Source organism: Anabrus simplex, chromosome 1 (genome assembly GCF_040414725.1).
Source record: "Anabrus simplex isolate iqAnaSimp1 chromosome 1, ASM4041472v1, whole genome shotgun sequence".
Lineage (NCBI taxonomy): Eukaryota > Metazoa > Arthropoda > Insecta > Orthoptera > Tettigoniidae > Anabrus > Anabrus simplex.
Genome location: NC_090265.1, coordinates 882,478,585 through 882,501,398, shown reverse-complemented (window position 1 = coordinate 882,501,398; position 22,814 = coordinate 882,478,585). Strand labels below are relative to the sequence as shown.

General features: G+C 39.0%; 1 protein-coding gene across 1 annotated transcript in view; it reads left to right on the top strand.

Moving 5' to 3' along the window:
• The first annotated feature begins 223 nt into the window (after window positions 1-223).
• LOC137500998 (uncharacterized) overlaps window positions 224-22,814 on the top strand; it is a 60,459-nt gene continuing 37,868 nt past the window's right edge. Inside the window, exons 1-2 of the mRNA XM_068227814.1 lie at window positions 224-253; window positions 11,787-12,196. Of these exons, the coding sequence (XP_068083915.1) occupies window position 253; window positions 11,787-12,196 (411 nt within the window). The 5' untranslated portion in view covers window positions 224-252. The remainder of the gene's footprint in view (window positions 254-11,786; window positions 12,197-22,814) is intronic.

The window sequence follows — 22,814 nt, the reverse complement described above, 5'->3', positions numbered from 1 at the left end:
TGTTAGAAGACTGATAATGGAAGATCTAACTGTTCATTTCGCCCAACTAATATTATCTTCTTATTGCATGGAAACCGGCAATATGATGATGTACGCTTAAACTGGTGGAAGAAGGCCGCCCAGGACGCCGTAGCTCAAGCCGAGATGCCCAGACCATTGCCAAGCTGTGAAGTAGACGGAGACGGGAGCTGATTGTGCAGAGATGGCGTGAAACCATCAGAAGCAAGCAGATGGCACAATCGGATCGAGATAAGTAATAAGATCCCAGATTTTCATTCTAAAATTACTCGTAGTTGATGAAAAAAATAGCAGGAGTGTGAAATTGCCTACAGATAATGTGTATGGTATGTGCCATTATGTGATTCACAATGCTAAATTTTTGAGAAGTTAACCGCAAACGTGTGCCAATTTGAATGATAGTTATATCCCTAATGTTAATTTAGGTTATTGTAAGCTTGAACGGCAGCCTGTTACCATTTCTTGTTGGATGCAGTATTTTTGTATTCGTCTCTTGGCACAGGCCAGAGCAAAATGTAGCTTCCACCGAAGTCCCAGTCTCATCCATGGCTGTGACAATCTGGTAGCTGCTGGGGTATGGGTGTTGCTGAGTACTGACATTTGGGGCACAACTAGTGTCTGAGTGCTATGAAAGGTGTTGCTCATAGGATCAGTCGTGCTGCAGTGGCACCTTCTGGTCCAGTGAGGAAAGCAATGGCAAACTACCTCACTCCTCATCTTGCTTAGTACGCCTCATTTGGGCTCTGTCATTGGTTTTTGCAGTTTCCCTATAACTGCATAGCCTTTGGTGGTGCTATTTGAAGATCCAACCAGCCTCTGGGCTGATGACCTAACAAACAGACAAGCTTGAACGGAATTTGTATATTGATGGTTATGTATCAATCTACTCGGAAAGGTCATTAGCGTTGAACTAGGTGAGATTAGCATCGGAATAATTGCATTGCAGAGTAAAACCTACAAATTGAAGAGACCAGATCGGCAGACAAGGTAATTATGGCTGTACTGTAAGAAGAAATGGATTGTATATTGGGAATTCGCAATTAAATAAGAAGAATATGACGTCGATAGATTTGAGTACCGTAACAGAGATGTCATTTTAGAGGGAATGAGTTGAGAATTATGAATGCGAATGAAGTTACTGTATAAGAAGAGATATAAGAGAAATGTGAAATAATGATGGTATGGGAAGATATTATGTTTTATTGTGTAAGTAATGGCAGGAAGTAGTTGTTACGGATTCATATGTCAATTATGGATGTTGTATGGTAAATAAGGCGCTAGCTGCTAGGTTAAGTTATGTTTATATGAATATGTACGTACAGTCCAAATGAATTAATGTCGAATGGTAGTATGTTATGAAAGTTTACGAAAGCTTAAATGAGTCTCACATATTTAACGGAGTAGATGTAGGGATAGTAAGAGACATCGCCGTACTGAATGATTGTTTTCCAATGAGAAGGTAGATTGGTGAGTTGAATGACAATATAGTAATGGCACAGCGGTAAATAATATGAGTGTTCCCCAATGATAGTAGCACATGAATATGTGAATATACAGCACGAATTGCATCATTTATACTGATTGATAATTCTATGAATGGCACTTAATGATAAGATATTTGATTTTCACTGGCGTAAATGTATAAGTATGACTATATTTGCTTGGTATTACTATGAATATAATAATTTAATGTGGAAGGTCAGTTGATACCACATAAAAGGGAACTTATTAACTATCTCGTATTGCGAAATGCTAACACAAAAATCCAACAAAAATAAATATGAAGAATACCCTATCCTCCTATAATAAATAATCAAACCTCATTTACCCCCTTGAACTACTTTTGTGTAATAATGATGGATTGTAATGAGTTAACAAGTTATTAACAGAAAGTTATGGATGAAAGATGAAAGAAATCCCAACTTCAAACATGTCAATTGAGAAAATACGGTATTTGAAACGAAATATGTAACATACTATGTTTTTCTTTTCTCTACGATTTCCAAGTCAAGATAATTTTGTTTAATATTTCATTAGCATGCTAATAAACTAGTATTAGGGCAATTCCTGCGTTTTCTTTCTGAAAGTAGGTAATGATATGTAGTATTAAGATAGGATATATGATTATAGTAATAATTTATGAGATGATATGAGAGATATTGGATTATCTGCTATCATTTGGGAGTTAGATTGGCTTACAAACGATTATGCTCACTCTTCAGCGGAACCTCCGGACACTTTAAACCGTATTCATGAAAGAAATTGTCATATTCACCCTGAGAACCTAAATTTAACCACCCAACTGACGGATATAAAGGTATAAAAATGAAAATACGTGAATTAATGGGGCATTTCAAGGCATCTTAGAAACCTCAAACTTGGTACCAGAAAAGCTGATGACCGCAGGATCCCTAGAAAAATAGGAAATTTTCAAAATTCCCTGAGGGGGGCACGCTGGCGTGTTTCGAATTTGGGGCTCGGCTTAAGAACAGAGTCGGATATATTTATTCAAAGCGATAAAATATAGATTTTATGAGTTTCGAAGTTCCCTGAAAGTCTTAATTTTTATTCCCCTCCCCCAAATTAAGATGGCGGCACAATCTGCGAGACGAGCTAGAAAAGTGAAATTTGGGGAAATTATAGCTTTTAGCCTACAGGCTACAGGCAATGGAAAAATTCCAAGTGTTTAATTTTTCACTTTTTACCCCTGAAAATATCAAAACATGGAGTCAATTTTAATGCCAATGCAGACCTTCATTTTGACGTATTTCGTGGCTGAATGGCAAGTCATATCATAAAACAGATGGCTCAATTTTTGTTCAATTTGGAGTGATCTACGACTTTGGTCCTGTGACTTTTTGTCGTATCTTCTTACGTCTTGATATGTGAATGCGGCATAACAGGATTGTACAAGATCTGCTTATGAACTTCAACTGGATTAGTTTCGGCACGAAATAGTGGTGTTCTTTTTACTCTTTTGACTGTGATCATTGTGTTATGAACAACAACTGGAATTGCTTCGGCACGAAGTAGTGTTATTTTGTGCCTGTGATCATTGTGTTAGTTGTTTTTAGATCTTTATGACTTAATGTTTGCACTGCTTTGCTAATTGGCTGATGATGACACTTCAAATGTGTTGAAACCGGTCCCAAATGAACAGGTTATAACTTCTATTTGGTTCAACTTAACAACGGAGTATTGAAAGGAGGATCATTCCTTCTATTTAATATTGTATATCTCTTTCCATTATACGTTAGATTTGGCTGTATTTCTTGACTGTACGTAAATTGTGTGCTTTTTACACTTATATTTCATAGTTTGGCACATTTATATTAAGGATAGAATCATCAAATTCATCACAAATATTGGCCCAAGTGTGGCCACTCGTGAAGTAAATTCTATATTTCTAGCTGTCGCATAAGTATCCAAAAAGTAATAGTGTATGAAAACTGTGCCCAAATTTCATCCTTTTCAACGTTTTTAACTCAATCTAACCCATAAATAGAGGAGATAGGAGAAAATGTCATAGGTTCAACCATGTAGATCGCTAAAGGAGGTGTCTTATGGTGCAATCTGTTTGTCGATATGACGTACTGTTTAGCGGCAGTTAATCTGTAAACGAAGGTCTGCAATATTGTAAACGTGCATATACTTTCGTATATCGATCTATATTCATTGAAGTTGATTTGTAGTGATCTAGAAAGGGTGTGTCTGCCATTATCATTAATACTTTACAAATTGATAGTGACTGTCAGCAGGAAGGGCATCTGCAATTGTAATCAATACCCCCCATATCGACTTTGACTGGCAGTAGGAATGGGGGCCTTCTCCAACTCAAGTGTAATTGGCATTAGTAAGGAGGGCCTACCACTGTAATGAATGATTTCCTTCTCGATTTGACTGGCAGAAGGCAGAGGAACGTGCGTGCAATTTTTGTTCAAATCTCCCCTGCCCGATTATGTGACTGGCATTAGGCAAGGTGGCCTGCTATTATAATCAAAACTCACCAGCTCGAGTGTGACTGGCTGTAAGCTGACTGGCTTTAGGGAAAGGGACCTGTCATTATAATGATAACAACAAAACTTAAGTTTGACTGGCAGTAGGGAAAGTGCCTGTTATTATAATGAAAACTCCTCAACTAGAATGTGTCAGGAAGTAGAAAAGGGGCCTGTCATTGTAACAAAAACTCCCCAAATTGATTATGACGAGCAGTATAGGCAAGGGGCCTGCCATTATAATGAAAATTCACAACACGATTGAGAATGGCAGTTGGCAAGTGAGCATCCCATTATCATCACAACCAAGGCCCCACACCGCTGGCTGCGCAGAAGCGTGTGACTGGGGAAGACATGTACATGCGCGTACCGCCATGTTGCGGGCGCTCCTGAGCTTGACGCGGAGATCGTATGGAATTCGTGCTTTAACTTACATTTCGCACACATGAAAACATTCGCCTTATGAAATTAATGACAGCCTACACCGACTACCGTGTACACACGCAATAAATATACATAATATCAAGACTGTGGTAATATTAAAACATACTTCTGTATAAAAACTGAACAATCTACACAAATCCTTTGGATAGCCTATAAATTCCTCCCCTCCTCGAAATAACATAGTAATATAGGTGGCGCATCTAAAAAAAGAAACCTTTAGCAGACTGAATAAGAAGACTGAAAAATACACTACTACAAAAATACGCTAGCGGTATCTCGAAAACGATCATGTCGCTCACTTTAATATAAGGGTCGTGTTTGTAACTGATGCGTTTGAACATTGTACGTATGGCAAGAAGGCCGGACTCAAAGGACGAGAATCACGTGGCAATCTGTCTCTTGAGGAACTTAGGATCAACAATTTTATTATTATTTAACTTTATTGAAAATATGAAGACATGTTCAAAAAGCGGTCTACAATTTAAGTATGATTACATATGGTGAGATAAAAGTTACCTGTTTCTCAGCAGACTGGAGAAGACATAAATTAAATATTTACAAACTCCTGTACCGATAACAATAATCTTCAATATCAACAAAAAAGAAAACTTGTGAAATAAAATCTTTCTAGGAAAGGTACATTCCCCGGTCTAGAAAGCCAAGAAGAACGGCCAGAGGATTCATCGTGCTGACCACACGACACCTCGTAATCGGCAGGCCTTCGGGCTGAGCAGCGGTCGCTTGGTAGGCCAAGTCCCTTCAAGGGCTGTAGTGCCATGGGGTTTTGGGAAAGGTACATAGCTTATGATTCCTCTCAGATAAGTAATTGCTGCAAATTTTACTCAATTATTGTCTGAACAGATTGCTTAAAAAGTACATGACTGCAGAAATCTTTCTATAACAATCAGATACATGTTTTATCATTTTCTGAATATGTAATGCCGGCTCTGCAGTGTAGGGGTAGCCTGTCTACTTCTTACCCGGAGGCTCCGAGTTCAATCGCGGCCAGGTCAGAGATTTGTACCTGGATCTGAATGCTGGTCCGAGGTCCACTCAGCATACGTGATTACAATTGCGGAGCTATCTGACGGTGACATAACGGCCGAGAGGATTCGCCGTGCTGATCACATGACACGTCGTAATCTACAGGCCTTCAAGCTGACCAGCGATCGCTTGTTGGGCCATGGCCTTTCGGGCCTGTTGTGCCATGGGGTTTGGTTAGGTTTGGTTCGGATACGAAATAACGTAATTGGATGAGTAGAAGTTAAATTATCATGTTTGTGTGATTTGGATTTAGGTAAATGATCCCTGACATTCGTTACACTGGTGCTAGTCTTCTATTGTGTATTTCTTAAAATGAAATTAATGTCTAGGGTTAGTTCGAGTTCCTCTCCATGGTTTAGGTTTAAGTTTTAGTTTTTACAATTTGCTTTACGTCGCACCGGCACAGATAGGTCTTATGGCGACGATGGGATAGGAAAGGCCTAGGAATGGGAAGAAAGAGCCCGTGGTCTTAATTAAAAGTACTGCCCCACCATTTGTCTGGTGTGAAAATGGGAAACCACAGAAAACCATCTTCAGGGCTGCCGACAGTGCGGTTCGAACCCACTATATCCCGGATGCAAGCTCACAGCTGCGCGGTCCTAACCGCGCGGCCAACTCGCCCGGTTAGGCTTAAGTAAGAATGTTATCATTTAAGATGTAAAACCCTCCTCATATTACCTTCTTAAAAATTGCTGCTTTTACAAACTCATTCTGAATTAACATTATCTGAGCACATAAAAATTGAAAGTGCGTTCTAATTTTTCTCTAATATGAGCACCATGATTTATACCAGAAAGAAAAAAAATGAAATTGAAAGCAAAGCACTTGCAAACAGAAGGATTAATATCATAGTGAAAGTTAATTCTTTAGCGTTTTCTAATCCAGACTAGGATTGACAAGATTGTAATGAGCTTTGTTTAGACTTTACATTGTCAGATTTTTCTGGAATAGCGTGTTAACAATTGTATTATTTTATTATAAAGCATGTGGAAAAAATTGGAGAAATTAAGACATAAGATACTAATAAATCATTTTTCAGATAATTGATAATTTGAAGCAAATCCTTACCCTAATATTAGAAGGTTTTATCAAGTTCTATCAATCATATCTTACGGATTCTAGGCCCAGGTTTATCAAATTTGTAATACCGCTACACACTTTGTATGAAAAATATGTAGTCTTTTTCAGAACAGCTTTTTAGTTCTAAACAATTATCCCCAAAGAATTGGAAAAAGATAAACAAGAAAAATAAGCCTAAATATTCTAAATCATGTCCATGCGTTCTCTGAATCAACCACCCTATAACCTGTTTAGTTCTCGATTATGGTACATGACAGTTATTTTTTAACAGTTCCATTTCTACTCACATGTGAAAAGAAATACCAGATCCCTTCTGATAGCAGTCTGTACAAATGAAGGCCGGACACGAATTCACCGTCGTGAATATCTTTCCATTCCACAGGTAATGCCTAACTTTAGGCCTAATATTGCCGATCAATTTAACTACCGGTAACGTAATGTATCAGCTCCCACATTCCTTGAAAATATTTGACAATATATTATCACTCCGTCACATATAATACCAAACCAGATCCATTAACAGGCATGATTCAAATCGAAAACATGCAAAGGTCTGTAAACATTACCACGTGCTAGCCATGCATTCGAAGCTGAAGCGCCCGCAACATGGCGATGCGCGAAAATGTTCAATATTCCGCTTAACATCAGCGCGCTCTGTGAGTCTAGATAAGTAATATTCAAGTCTTTGATCACAACTCACACCTTACACGGGAAAGAATGTAGGGAGACCCCCGTGGTGTTTCTTCGATAACACTAAGAGACATACAATTTAATGAAGTCTCACTACGTGTACAGTAATTTACGTAGAAATCTGTGTAGTATGTAAAAATTCCGTAGCGAAGCACAGGTACATTTGGTAGTTAGAAATAATTTAAGCTTCAATTTTATATTAGCATTGATTATTTATTGTTGTTAAAATCTTGTATTTCAATCGTGCTGTTATGTTCAGTGTGATTGTTTAAGCTGAAGTTTGGATTTAAACACTATATTCAAGAAATACAGTCCTGAGAAACTTAGAAAACAATAAGATATATGCTAAATATTTCCTGCTATCAGATTTTATGATTAAGTGAAATAAAATGAAAAGGAAAGGAATGAAGAAACTAAGAAAGGGGTACACCCTGTACTGGATGGGTAACAGTAAAGAGAAAATAAATGGAGTGGAATTTATAGTGAATCAGAATGTTGAACCGATAGCTGAAGTTGAGTATTTAAATGAAAGGATTATAATAATGCACATACATGTAAACACAGAACTACTGAAGATAGTACAGGTGTATGCTCCACAGACAAGAGGTAGCGTGGAAGAAAATGATGATTGCCTCAATGAACTGGAAACACATATTGTTGGAGATGGGATCATGATAATGGGAGATCTGAATGCCCCAGTGGGAACTGATAGAATGGGATATTAGAATGTTTTGGACCCACATGTGTGTGGTGATAGAAATGAAGATGGAGAGAAACTGTTGGACTTTTGTATCAGAAATAACCTGATAATAAATAACACATGGTTTATGAAGGGGAATAGCCATAAGATCAGCGGATATAGTTGGAATGGACAGTATGGAACACTCATTGATTTTATTATAACATATCGAGAATGGAGAAGATACGTTATGAATATGAAGATAATCCCCAGTGAAAGTATGGAAGGTGATCATAGATTATTAATTGTGGAATTAAAACAAGTAAAAATCTCTAAAATTGTACTGAAGAAGAAACCAAAGATTAGGGTTTGGGAATTGGAGGAGGAGGATAAAAGAATGGCATTCCAAGATTGGATAAAAAGAAAGTTGCCTAACACGGAAATATGAAGTGGCGAAGAAGAAGAAGAAGAAGAGCGGGACAATTTAAGACGGACATTTGTGTAAGCAGCAATTGAAGTGTGCGGGAAAACAAAAGCACAGGTTAAGGGAAATGAGACACGGTGGTGGACAGACAAATTATAAAAAGAAATAAAATAAAGGAACAAGGTGAAGAAAGAAATTGATAAGGAAAAGCAAAGAAATGTATCAGAGGGATGAGAATAAGATAGAAAGGCTACATGTGGATTACAAAAATGGGAACTACAATTAAAGAGGAGTATCAAGGAAGAAAAGGAGAAATGTTGGGGAGAGTTTACAAACAAAATTGAGCAAGATAGATGAGGAAATCAGAAACTATTATCCAGAGTAATAAAATCAAAAAGAATAAATCAAGAAAAAAATCAAGGCATTAGGGAGAGAAGATGGATCCATAGTACATGACAAAAAGGGCCTTCAGAAGGTGATTGCAAAATATTTTGAAAACTTTATAATGAGGATGACTGCTCGGAGGAAGAAGATGACAATAAAATGGAAATAATAGATGGAGAAAAAGAAGAGAACCCGATAACATGGCTGGAACTTGAAAGGGCAGTGAAAGCAATGTCCAAATTTAAAGCAAGTGGAAAAGATGAATTCAATGCTGATATGATTAAGGCAGCAGTGGACTATATTGGCTATACCGAGCCCTCAATACCATGTGGAAGGATGAAAGAATACCTGAAGATTGGCAACAAGAAAGCATTGTACCATTGTTAAAAAGTATAATAGGAAGAAAAGTGAAAATTATAGAGGGATATAGATTATCAATTGTGGAATTTAAACAAGTAAAAATCTCTAAAATTGTACTGTAGAAGAAGCCAAAGATCAGGGTTTGGGAATTGGGGAGGAGGATAAAAGAATGGCATTCCAAGATTGGATAAAAAGAAAGTTGCCTAACACGGAAATACGAAGTTGTAGTACGGTAGGGTGGTCTATATATCTGCGGGTGAGGGAGAGAGTAGTGGTTCCTTGCGGAAACCAGAGAATGAATCATCAGTGATCTGCATGGATTTGAAATAATGGAGAAAGTCATAGGCAAAAGACTGAGGGATATAATAGAAACACAGTTAAAGGAAGAACAATATGGCTTTAGACTGAATAGATCAACAATAGACTTGGTATTTACAGTGCGAACGATAATGGGAAAACATTTGAAAAGGAACAAGGAAATCATCTTCGTATTTTTGGATTTGGAAAAAGCTTATGGTACAGTTAAGAGAAAACATATATGGGAATGCTTACGGGAAAGGAATGTACCAATATCATTAATTAACAAGATTAAAATGTTGTATAATGAGAGTAAAAGCAGTGTACAAGTGGGAAGTGGTGACCCTAAAACATTTTATACGAAAAAGGCCTCAAGCAAGGAAGTGCACTCTCGCCATTATTGTTTATTATATTGATGGATGAAATCATAAAACATGTAAAATAGATTAACGGTAGTGTTGAAGTGAATGCTTTGGTATTTGCAGATGATGTGGTGATTTGGGGAAAGGGAGAAAAGGAAGTACAAAGGAGGCTGGACATTTGGAATGAAAGTCTGAAGGTGTTTGGAATGGTAATTAGTAAATTGAAAACTGTAGTCATGCACTGTGGAAAAGAAAAAAAGAGAAGCCAAGTGATCGTAGCTGGAGAACAGTTAGATAATGTAGAATAGTTTACATATCTGTGTAGCATTATTAATAGAAGTATTGAAAACAACCCTGAAATTAATAACAGACTAAGTAAAGGTAAAACATTTTATCATCAAGTCAGAGAGTTTTTATGGGATGACAAATTACCCACGAGAATGAAATTAACATTCTATAAACAATATTACATACCCATTGTAACATACGGACTAGAAACGCTGGTAACTAATAAGAGCGGGCGCTTTCCTGGATTGCGCTCGGGTAACAGGCCCTTCCTGGTAGACCTGTGTCTGCGTGCACTTCGCGCTGGCAGCCGGTCGACGATCCTGGTTGGCGGCCTTGTTGGTCTGCGTATACTTCGTAAAGTACAGCGGTCCAACTGGGGGCGCGCCGTCGCGGCGCTTAGGAACGCTGCCGTCAAGCGCCGCCTTCGTCCTCCGTCCTTGGCTCCGTCTGGGTGGCTGCCTCCTGGTAGCCTGAGACGTCCAGGTTCTCCCTGAGTCTTGGTAGTCGGACCACTTGATGCTGCTGGGACGCCAGCTCTTCGTATCTCGTGAGGCTGGTTGCATCCCGAGGGCGGATGATGACCGTGCAGCCAGGGATCACCTCGCTGATGATCTCGAAGAGCGACTCTCCGATGAACTCCGCGATCGCTTTAAGGAGATCGATTATATAAATCGTCTCCTCGTAGGTGTGCTTCCCCCACCGGTTGTACACCAACAGCGCCGTGCGTCGGAAGATCGGGGGCTTCCGCAGCTATGAGCGCCGCTTGTAGTTTCGCTACGGCACTCCCGCAGTCGTAGTCGGCCGGTCTCGCTGGAACAGTTAGCTTCTCCATCCTGGTCCTCCTCAAAATAAAGCTCCTGTAAGAGAAATAGCGAGCACTGAAAAGTGCTCAGCTCCGACAAATGCTCTTTCGAAAATGTACTAACAAGCACAACTGCCTGGTTAATACTTAAAAAGTACAGAGTGCCTGGCGAGGAGAGGGACAGCGGAGCGAGAGACACGTACGTGTTCTCGCTAGTACAGTCAAGCTCGTCCTCGAGATCTTCAGTACGGCGTGCGCATTTTTATATGCGAGCGCGGGAAACACTCTTCACGATATTATGACCATCAGCCACACGAACAGAGTTCTGTATTTATAAAAAATAGGTGACCTTATTTTTGGGATTATCCTCGTATTACGATGAATCAATACCATATTGATAAGTTGAACATTACGTGCAGTATTAAGTAGACCAAACTGAACAATAAAAATACTTCTAAACCTTCGCTGGTTGAATTCAGATTCATAAAATCTCATCATCATCATCATCATCATCATCATCATCATCATCATCATCATCATCATCATCATCATCAATGTCCCACTCCAGTCGCCCGGGTGTGGTTAAAAAGCCTCCTCCACTCCTTTCTGTCCTTCCACATTTCCTGCTCCATTACTTCCGCCACATCCAATCCAGCTTCTCTAATGTCCTTCCAAATCTGATCCATCCACCTTCTTCTCGGTCTTCCAAAGTCTCTTCCCCTTAACTTCTTTTTCCAGTTCCCTTCTTGCTACCCGTTCCTTTTCCAGTCATTTTACATGTCCAAACAATCTCAGTCTTGCATTCTGTATCTTCTGTACTAACGTTTCTATATTTAGCTCTTCTCTGATTTTAATATTTTAGATTTTATCTCTTCTTGTCCTTTTAACCGAAGTTATTAAAAATTCATTTCTACTGCAGTGGAGGACGAAGCCCCCTGGCGTCTAGAGGCTGTTGTCCATGCCCAGTCCGCCAGTGTGACTGTCGAGCTGCAGACATCGACGTGCGCCCCACAGGACAGGGAACGCCGTCGAATGTTAGCACCGACCGACGCCACCGCCGCCAGCCAGGAGAAGGAAGAAGACGGTGACGCAGCAGAACCACCCGCTACCCCGGGATCACCAGGCCGGGAGGAGGGCCACCAGGAAGAGGCTTCTTCCCCTGCCGAGAAGAGATCTCCGGGAAGAAGACGCCTCCCCAGGACCAGGAAGAAGAAGAAGACGCTGGCCCACCAGGAAAGGGCCGCCCAGCCGCAACCCAGGACTGCTACCATGACAGCAGTCGGGCGAGGAGCCAACCAGGAGAGGATCTCAGCAGGTAGCGGCAATCAGGTGAGATTGAAACGCCACCCTCAGCAGCTCTTGCAGTGTTTCCACTGTCTGAGGTGTGGCCACCGGCAGGAGAGGTGTGGGCTCCAAGTGAAGTGCAACCGTTGTGGGGGTGATCACCACTACACGACCTGCGCAACACTTAAGGAGGCGCCGGTGTGCGCCAACTGCGCGGGGGCCATCAGCCTCCCCTTGTAGTTGCCCAGTCTACCGAGCCATGGCGCGGGAAGAGGGGAAGGAGCCCCGGCGTAATGACGCCCCCCTTCCACGAGGGCCCCGCCTCGGCGGGCTTGGCCTCACTTTCCGGGATCGGAGACTGGGTACGAGGGACACCAAGGAGGTGGTGCTGTGTGGCGGGCCCTAGTGGTACTCGACGCATGGCTCCGCAGCCGGCAAGGCCCGCGCTAGTCACGGCAGTGCCCAGACGGATTGATCCCCTGGCAGATGGTACGGCGAGATGATGTATCATGGCTGGTGCATGATACCTCTTTTCAACTAACACTACCGCTGGACCTTTCCCGGACCACATTCTTGCATGTGCTATCACAAGATGTCAGGTTTTACATGTAGGCTATTTCTCTTTCTGCCTGTGTGGTTTTTCCATGACCCTTCAATACCACACCTTAACACTGTCCAATCAATACAAACTTTGCCGTGGTAACGTGTCTGACTCGGAAACCGGCAGATACTCCTTGTTATCACATCCCACTCTACCCGTGCTATCTCTTTCTTAGAAATTAATAGCATGTCGGAGGCCATTCAGATTGAGTCGATGGTCACGCGGGGGGAGCGAGCTTCCCCCCCCCCCTCAAAAAATGAGGATCTCAGTCTTGGCTTGGCAGCCGTTGAGAATGGAGCTCCTTGTGGATGTTGCCGCCAAGTGCATGGATGTCAAAAATGTTCGTAATTGGTGTAGAGAGTTTGCACCCGATCGGACTGAATTTCACGACGAACAAAGGAGCAGGAGACCGTCGAGACAGTCGTGAAGGTTGAGCAAAACCTGCGTGAAGATCGGCGGATCACCCTGGGCGATCTCTGCACTTTGGTTTCTGAGATTTTCCGTAGCCCCACTCACGGAATTTTAACAGAAAAGTTGAAATACCGGAAGGTGTGCGCAAGATGGGTGCTAGCACTGACGACGAGGTGAAAGATGAGGTTCACAACTTCCTGAACAGCATAGCGGCGAGCTAATATGATATGGGCATACAAAAACTGTCACAGCGTCTAGAAAAATGCATCGACTGAAATGGTGATTATGTAGAAAAATAGCTAAATGTTCAAGCTGTAAAATGATGTAAACCATTGTAGAAATAAATAGGTCTATGTATTTATAAATGAATAGGAGGCCTTATTTTTGAGATTACCTTCGTAGGTTAAAGAACAAAACGGTTTCTTCTCCGAACGGTATACAGCATGAAAAAACTAGCCTAAATAAAAGAATAACAAAAGACAGTTAACATTTCCATGGAAAGATGAAGGCCAGTCTCCACGTGAAACATGCGAGTAGGGTAAATACATGCATTCTGCAGCATCCTCCTCACTCACTCACTCACTCACTCACTCACTCACTGAGGAAGGTCCTACCTGAGCGCACAGTATAGACTCATGGCTGTGAAGACATAATCATGAGTGTAAATTGGATGGTTCTGGCACCGCAAGCACAGGATAGAGCACTTTCATCACACAGAGTAACCCCAGATGTAGTACGGTAGGGTGGTCTATATATCTGTAGGTGAGGGTGAGAGTAGTGGTTCCTTGCCGAAACTAGAGAATCAATCTCAGTGATCTGCACAAGATTCATTGAGTCCTCTGGTTCCAAAACCGGCCATCTGCAATGAAATTGAAAATACATTTTGTTGTAAAAAGCGGTAGTCCAAGATATTGTCTTTCTATGATTCAGTCACTGAGCGTCAAATCCGGCCCGATTCAATAGAATAGAAATCGTGAAGTATAATTATAGGTTATTTCCAGAACCCACCATTTGTTTGATGGACCTTTTTATATCTTTACCAATGTTTCTATGGCCATAGAGAAAAACTGAATCAAGATTTGTATTTATTGAAACACACTAATCCAAGGGATCTAAAAAGGCGAAGCACATAATGTACAAGAGAACAAAAACTGGTAACAATTAAATATTACATCCCAAATAAAAGGCCTGACACTAATCTTCCAGTTTGCCATGAAATAATCTTGAATGTGCTAGGACTTACGAAACATAGAGTACAGGGTGTTGTGCCCCGATTCTGAAAAACAGGAAAAATACCCTTTGAGACACGTAGAGGAGACCATTGCCCACACTCCTTTAGTCATAGACAGGCAGTAGTGAAAACGTTCATTGAAAAAACAAAGGTATTGAGCCACATTACTGCAGAAGTAAAACTAAAGAATGTATACACCTCAGTAATGACCTCAATATTAAAACGATGTGGCAAATTTTTCAGAACAAGCAAAATAATCCAGATTTACGTGTGAAAGAAAGCTACTGACGCATATTCAACAAATATAGGCTTTGGGCTTATGCCGTGTCAAGAAAATAAGGTTTAATTCTTAACGTTTCGCAGAGAAGTATGCTCTGCGTCATCAGAAGAAAATCTCGACTGTCCTCGAGAAAAGCTTTGTATGTAAACGTTACCTAATAGAAGTGGGAATGGTACGTTCATTCGTCACCAGATGGATCTTCGGACACGGTACACCGCTAGCGTTCGAAGCAGAAGCTGACGGAACCATCAGAATCAGTCTGAGAGGGTCACATAACATAACAGGCGTACGCACATATGAAGGTATGACCAGAAAAATAACCTGTTACCGAGAGTAGCAAATCAAGCGGCCTAATATATTGTCAGTTATATCAGTGTAATCAAATACAATAGAGACAATACGCGACACTTCCGGATTTAGCCTTATTAAAATGGGAGACAAGTCGCAAGTAGCGCTCCTAGTGGCTTGACCTGAAAATTCGGGCTAAATTGAAATATCAATGGAAATGTATATACGAAAATGGATAAATAAATTACGTTCAGAAAGAAAGTGTTGGTAAGGTATTAACTTCAAAGTTGCTAATGCAATTCTGGATAAATGAATGAAGAATTATTTAACAGATTATTTAAAGACTGAAATTAGACATATAATCAAGATGTGAAAAGGAGTGCTGTGAAAGGGGTTGATCTTTCATTTATGCATTACTTTTTTTAGCTTTAGAATTCCTGCTGAACGTTCACAACTAGATTTTTTTTTCTCATTTAAAACTATTATATCATCATATTAAAACATTTGTCAACAAAAATATCGGCACATTCCTTACATACATGATTCAATGAATATACATTTAAGAGCTGGAAAATTTTCCTTTTAGCTTGAAGCCTACTAACAGAAAGAAAATCTATAAATTTAGACTCAAAAACATTCAAACTTTCCCTATAAGCAATACTTGCCATAATGCCATTACATTAGGGTAAAGCAAATTTGCATAATCATATTGTTTCAACAAAATATATACATTTCTTAAATCACTCATATTTTCTTCAGTGCTTGAAAACGCATTACGGCAATCCAAATGGGGTAACTTGGAACACAACCAGCCACACTCATATGCATATGTATTTTCCTGAATTAAATCAAACCCACAGATCACACCTACAACAACACATCGGTATTGAAGGTTAACTGCTGCACTATACAATAAAATATGCGCATTATATTTTAAGCCAGTTAAAATATGGGTCGAGCAGGTCAGAAGATTATGAAGTACTATAAAAATCTCTTTGTCACTGGAAGAACATATACGCAAACACAATACTACTTACATTTTCTTGTCACGAGGGAAACGGAAGAAAGACCGCTCATTCTTCTCTACTTCATAGTTACTGCAGCCAAACACAGCAGATACCTTTCCCCTCATGTTGAGAGGAGATATCAATTAATGACACACGCTACTATTTAATTATGTCAACTCACTGAAAACGCATAAATAACACCAAAAACTTTTCACACAAATACACATGCTCTTATGACTGAATCAGTAGTTCTCAGGTCAATCCGCTAGAGAGAGCTGTCCCTCGATATCTCGCTGAGTGTCGCATATTGTCTCTATTGTATTTGGTATAATCTCACTGTTGTAAAAGGACATTCAAAAGCGCCATTCAATAGAGAAAACGTATTCATTTACCAATGGAATAAATCAGATGTTTTACCGGGCGAGATGGCCATGCGGTTAGAGTCGCGCAGCTGTGAGCTTGCATACGGGAGATAGTGGGTTCGAATCCCACTGTCGGCAGCCCTGAAGATGGTTTTCCGTGGTTTCCCCATTTGCACACCAGGAAAATGCTGGGGTTGTACCTTAATTAAGGCCACGGCCACTTCCTTCCCACTCCTAGGCTTTCCCTATTCCATCGTCGCCATAAGACCTATCTGTGTCGTTGTGACGTTAAGCAATTAGCAATCAGAATTTTCGAAGGGTTCCAGTACAATTGTATCTGCTGTGTTGCATATCCTTTCTTCTTTTTTCTTCTTCTTTTATGACTGCATAGGATCACTTTATTCTGTCCATCGTTCAGGTCTCTTTGAGTGGATTGTTCGGGCTATGCGGTCCTCCCGGTTCTTCTTCAGACGCTCCGATCATCGTGTCGTTTCCTCGGTTGAAAATATGCGTTTTGTTGGTTTGTTTTGTGTAAGGGTAAAGCGGAGGTTTGTATTATTGAGCTTTGTGTTCAATTTTATCTTATTTGTGATGTCTTCTGTTGTAGGGCCTATTTCCTTCAGATCATCTCTTACGTATCCACGCAGACGCACGCAAGATGCTGTCAGTTGGTACAATTAATTTTGTTCACATACCTACGCAAATTAACACACACATAACCTTAATCACAGTATCACAATAAAACACTTCACTTCAAGAATATCAACAAGCCGCCATCATTAAAAAAGTTGACAAGTGACACCGAATACCACAGAGGTTATACTTTGAAGCACAACGATCAATTCAGCATGGAGACTGCCTTAACTCGGTATGTCAGCCACTCTCTTCCAATAACTTCCAAACCACAACTTCAGTAACTCAACAGTAACTGACTTCAGTGTCAAGATCGCCTTCACACCTTACGAGTAAGAAAGGGGTTACGATGGGGAATAATTTTATTTATTATTTCTGAAGTATTCTTCTTTATCTTCTTCTTTTGAGCTTTTTTCATAGAAGTCTCTCACCTAGTATTGAACTAGGAAGACTTTGGCCCAGACTTTACCACCCGTTATGAATTTGACTCATATATACTCCCCTATAACGAAATACCTGTAGATGGATTTCGATTACTAGATGTAGATAATCGAACTGTTTTCCCAATAAACACACCTATTCGAATATTATTAGAAAGATACATTACAAAAGAAACTACCTTTTTGAATATTCCAGAGTGGCCAATACATAGAAATTGTGTACAGAATATTCTCAAATGTTCTAGTGTCTATACCATTCTGGAAGTTACAGTGTGTTCCACAATAATGGATTACAAATTATACAGGTAAGAATACATTAATTTACAGGAATTTACATTAACTGAACTCATATGAATATCTATGTACAACATATGTTTCATTACATAACCTCACACACATTCCGATCATTCGACTACGTAAATAATAGTAATAGTAATACTCATACTAAATTGATGTAACACTTCACAGCTATACATACAAGTAATACTAATAATAATAATAATAATAATAATAATAATAATAATAATAATAATAATAATAATAATAATAATAATAATCACAATCGTAAAATAATAATAACAACCGTAATAATTTGAGCTCGATATCTGCATTAATTAGCCATGGGTGAGAGGATATTGTTTTCAAGTTATACCTGTTATCGCACTTGCGTCATCCTGTTGTGATATATTTAAGACGAGATTGTGTTGTACTAGTTGTTTCAGAAGTATCGAATCTCTCCAGTCTCCTCTTACGCATAGTATCTGTAATGGGTTCTAGCTCCTTGTACATGACTTTGTTAGGTATTATCCACCACTGTCCATCTTCCTGGTATTTTTTGTTGATGCAGGTTCTTCCAATCCTCCTTTCAGTTTTCTGAAGTCTGTCAGTCTTTGATTGTTTATTCAGGTGAAAAAGTGTTTCTGCTGCATATGTAGCTTCCGGGTTTATAACTGTGTTGTAGTGTTTAAATTTTCATTTATTGATAGACATTTATTTTTGTAGATATCCCACATTAATTTTTGTGCTTTAGCTAATCTGTTTGTTCTTGTTTCGATTGAGATTTTTCTTTTATGTTGTGTGTTATTACTTCTCCAAGATATTTAAATTGAGTTACTATTTTGACTTTATTACCATTTACGGCAACTTCTTTTAGTTGTGTTCGTTTTTGGGGCATAATTTCTGTTTTTCAAATGATATTTTGAGGCCACTTTTATTTGCAATGTTTTGAAGTCCTGATATCTGGGTTTTTGCTTCTATTACGTCCACTGCTAGTAATGCTAAATCGTCGGCGAACCTAGGCAATTTGTTTTGATTTTTCGGCCAATGTTTATTTTTGGGGGGACATTTCCTAAACCATTTCCTCATTACCATTTGTAGAGCACAATTAAATAATCGTGGTGAGAGCCCATCTCCCTGCCGTAGTCCAGGTTTAATTTCAAATGACTGATGTTTCACCCCTAAGCTTCACTTTTGATTTGATGTTAGTGAGAGTCAATGTTATCATGTTTATTAATCTGGGGTGTAGTCCAAGGTGTCTTAAAGTTTTAAACAGATATTCGCCATGGATCCAATCGTAAGCTTTCTTGAAATCTACAAATGTTTTCACCATAGCTCTGTTTCTTCTCCTGTTATAGTCCATTATCAACTTAAGAGTCCGACTCGTTGGCTGAACGGTCAGCGTACTGGCCTTCGGTTCAGAGGGTCCCGGGTTCGATTCCCGGCCGGGTCGGGGATTTTAACCTTAATTGGTTAATTCCACTGGCACGGGGTCTGGGTGTATGTGTTGTCTTCATCATCATTTCATCCTCATCACGACGCGCAGGTCGCCTACGGGAGTCAAATAGAAAGACCTGCATCTGGCGAGCCGAACCCGTCCTGGGAATCCCGGCACTTAAAGCCATACGACATTTCATCAACTTAAGAGTCGTGATCTGATCAGGACAGCTCCTCCAGGGTCTGAAATCTCCTTGATATTCTCCTAGTTCTTTCTCAAGTTGTGAACCTGTCATATTAAGGATGATTATTGAAAATATTTTGTATGTTATATCTAGGAGTGAGATTCCCCATTGTAACACAGACTACAACAATATCACAACTTCGCGATTAGCTGCTGAGAGGTGCGTAAGGGGGGAACAAGAACACTACTATGATGACTTTGTTCTCATCCTGGCTTCTAAATTCAACTCCGGTGAACATTCAGAATATTGAGGTAATTTTTCCCATGGTCGATCATTCATTCCTACCCCCCCGGATAGAATGTTTGCTAGGATCGAGAAAATCATTCACTCCCATGAAGTAATCTCAGAACCTCATAACTATCGTGAAATCTTCTCTGAACATGGGAGTACTATTCATCTGAGGACACAGTATACAGTTTATTCCTGGAAATCAGTGGTTGAAATGTTAAACCAGCAGGACAATGGCATTTTAAGTTCACTTCTTCAAAGCGGTTTTCACTTAAACTACATAAACATTCTGTTATAGTTTCGGGGGAACTGCATTACAGGCCAGATTTTTGGGTCCTCAGAAGTGTCACTAAGAGAGGAAAGAGTTTGTAAAATATGTCACCAGCTGTTATTGTTGCTGTTGGTATTACTGTTGATCCACTCAAATTTAGAGATATTGAGAAGCTGTTAGAGAAACATTTTGGGGATGACTGGAAAAGCATCAAAATCCTTGCATTCAATAAACATTTTCTGGAACTGGGCGACAATGAAGATGCTGAAGGTAGTGCCAATGTAGAGTTTTGTGCAACTATGGTGGAAAACACAGACACTGTGTAGGAACTTAATTTTTTATTTCAAGCAAATGTAGTGACAATTGCATGTGTCTTGTAACTATCATAACAAATCATATTTAAGTATTATGAACACTTTAGCAATTATTTCTTATTCATTTGGGAGAAACAATCTGTAACGTTGCTTGTTTTAGTTCCAAAATTGGAAAACTATCCCATGGTTAGTTCCAAAATTTGCCATGTGTTAATTTAAAATGTAAATAACCCAAGAAGGAATTATATATGATTATTAATCACAATGTCTATGAAAAGCATAGTTTTTGTATTATTTTAGTGGGTGAAATGGATTCTTTTCTTGCATACATAATCAGAATTGGTTTTCTGGCTCTTCTGAAAAATTTTACAATGTGCAGATAGCCGGGTTTTGGAATTAGAGAACTCAATTAATAACTAAAATTATAACAGTTGTTGGTCTGACTGAATTATGGAGGTGAAATAAGAGCAGAGTCTGTCTATTTCACTAGAAATAGGTGGACAAAATGATGTGAGAAGGATGAAATGAAATGTCGTATGGCTTTTAGTGCCGGGATATCCCAGGACGGGTTCGGCTCGCCAGGTGCAGGTCTTTCTATTTGACTTCCGTAGGCGACCTGCGCGTCGTGACGAGGATGCAATGATGATGAAGACAACACATACACCCAGACCCCGTGCCATTGGAATTAACCAATTAAGGTTAAAATCCCAGACCGGGATGGGATCCTCTGAACCGAAGGCCAGTACGCTGACCGTTCAGCCAACGAGTCGGACAAGTAAGAAGGATAATTGTATTAATTCTGTTGTAACACCTTTTATTAATTATGTTAATGAATTCACACTCACTTTTAAATACAGCTGTTGAGTTCAGTGCGTTGTGTAGTTTGTTTTCACTAAAGGACAGAAAGGATAGCAAAGACATTTTTTGTCTTAATGTTGAGACTAGAGTATACCCTGAAGTAGTTCTGTCCTTAACTATTGAAATATTAGAAGTACAGTGGGAGACGTCTAAAATAATGACTCATTGATTTCTTTTTGTGTGTGTGATTTTTGCATTCTATGACAGAGTGGAGAGAAGTGAGGACTTCATATATTGATGTTCCAAATTTCAAATCTTTAAGTATTTAAACAGAGATTAAACAAATATTCGTACGTTTCTAAGTATTTTTGAGTGTGATTTAATAGAATCTGATGATGTCCTTTCAAGAACAAAGCATGTCATTATATTTTTAATTATGTGTTTTTTCAAGTATAATTCTGTTAACATATTCTTTTTAGGTAGTTTATAAATGTATTTATTCAAAAATTAGTTTCGACAGACTGAAGAACCTAACGAGGAAGAGTAATTAAAATTTCATGAACTTATCTTGGAACTATGCTGAATCAGCAAAAAGTCTGTCTACGCTAAAGGACACACACACACAACTAGAACAAATTTTTTTCCTATCAAAAGCGTTAAGCTCACCAACTTGGTCACCCATTTACATCATGAACTTAAAAGAAATATGATTGACGACCAAGCAAAGAATAAATTCAAAAAACATTTCTGACATTTATTATATATTATAAGCACTCATAAAACAAGCAAAATGTTTTTGACGTTACATTAATATTTTCACGAAGTTAGTTTTTGATCAGACTGTACAGAAACAAATTTGATCTTCATCTGCGTAAGCAAAGGTTACGTTCTGAGAAACAATAAATAAAAAGAAATTAGATCTTCACTGGCTTCAAAATTGGAAATCAAAACTGAGCCGTCCCTAACTCGTTCCAATATTTACATAATAACTAAGGGATAATTCTGTGCCAAATAGCTGCAGAAAACCAGGTCTGGTAATAAACTTTATGCTAAATAGCTTAGTTTTAATAACACCTTCATTTCTTAGATCAATAAAGATTATACACTGCTCCCTTTTACCCTGACTAAACTCAGTCGATGAGCGAGAGATCCCAAGGGGCAATGTTCGTTCACCGGCTGACCTTATTTTAGAGGCATTTAAAAGGAATAGGATTGACGACCATGCAAAGAATAAATTCAAACAACATTTCTGATATTTATTATATATAAGCACTCATAAAATAAACAAAATATTCTTGATGTTACATTAATATTTTCACGAAGTTAGTTTTTGATCAGACTGTACAGAAACTAAATTTGATTTTCATCTGCGTCAACAAAGGTTACGTTCTGAAAAACTATACATAAAAAGAAATTAGTCCTTCACTGGCTTCAAAATTGGAAATCAAATACAACTGAGCCGTCCCTAACTCGTTCCAATATTTACAAAATAACTGACAAAAGACCTTCTCCAACTTGCAATAACAAATAAATTCAAAATTTCGAATTATCCACGTGGTAATTATATGATTAACACATCTCTTAATGATCCTTTATGCCATGTTATCTAATTGCTCTAATTATGTGATTATTAATTAGTTATGAATTAATATGAATTAATGAGGTATCAATCATTTTCTCCTTGAGTTACTTATTAAGTATTTAATCTACCTTGATAATTGAATATTCAATCTAATCACAGATCAATTTTTAACTGCTCGTTGTTTTAAATCTTTGCCTTTGCTTTTAAACTAAATGATCTTACTAATCTGAATTAAATTCAAAAGAAAGAGAAAAGCTAA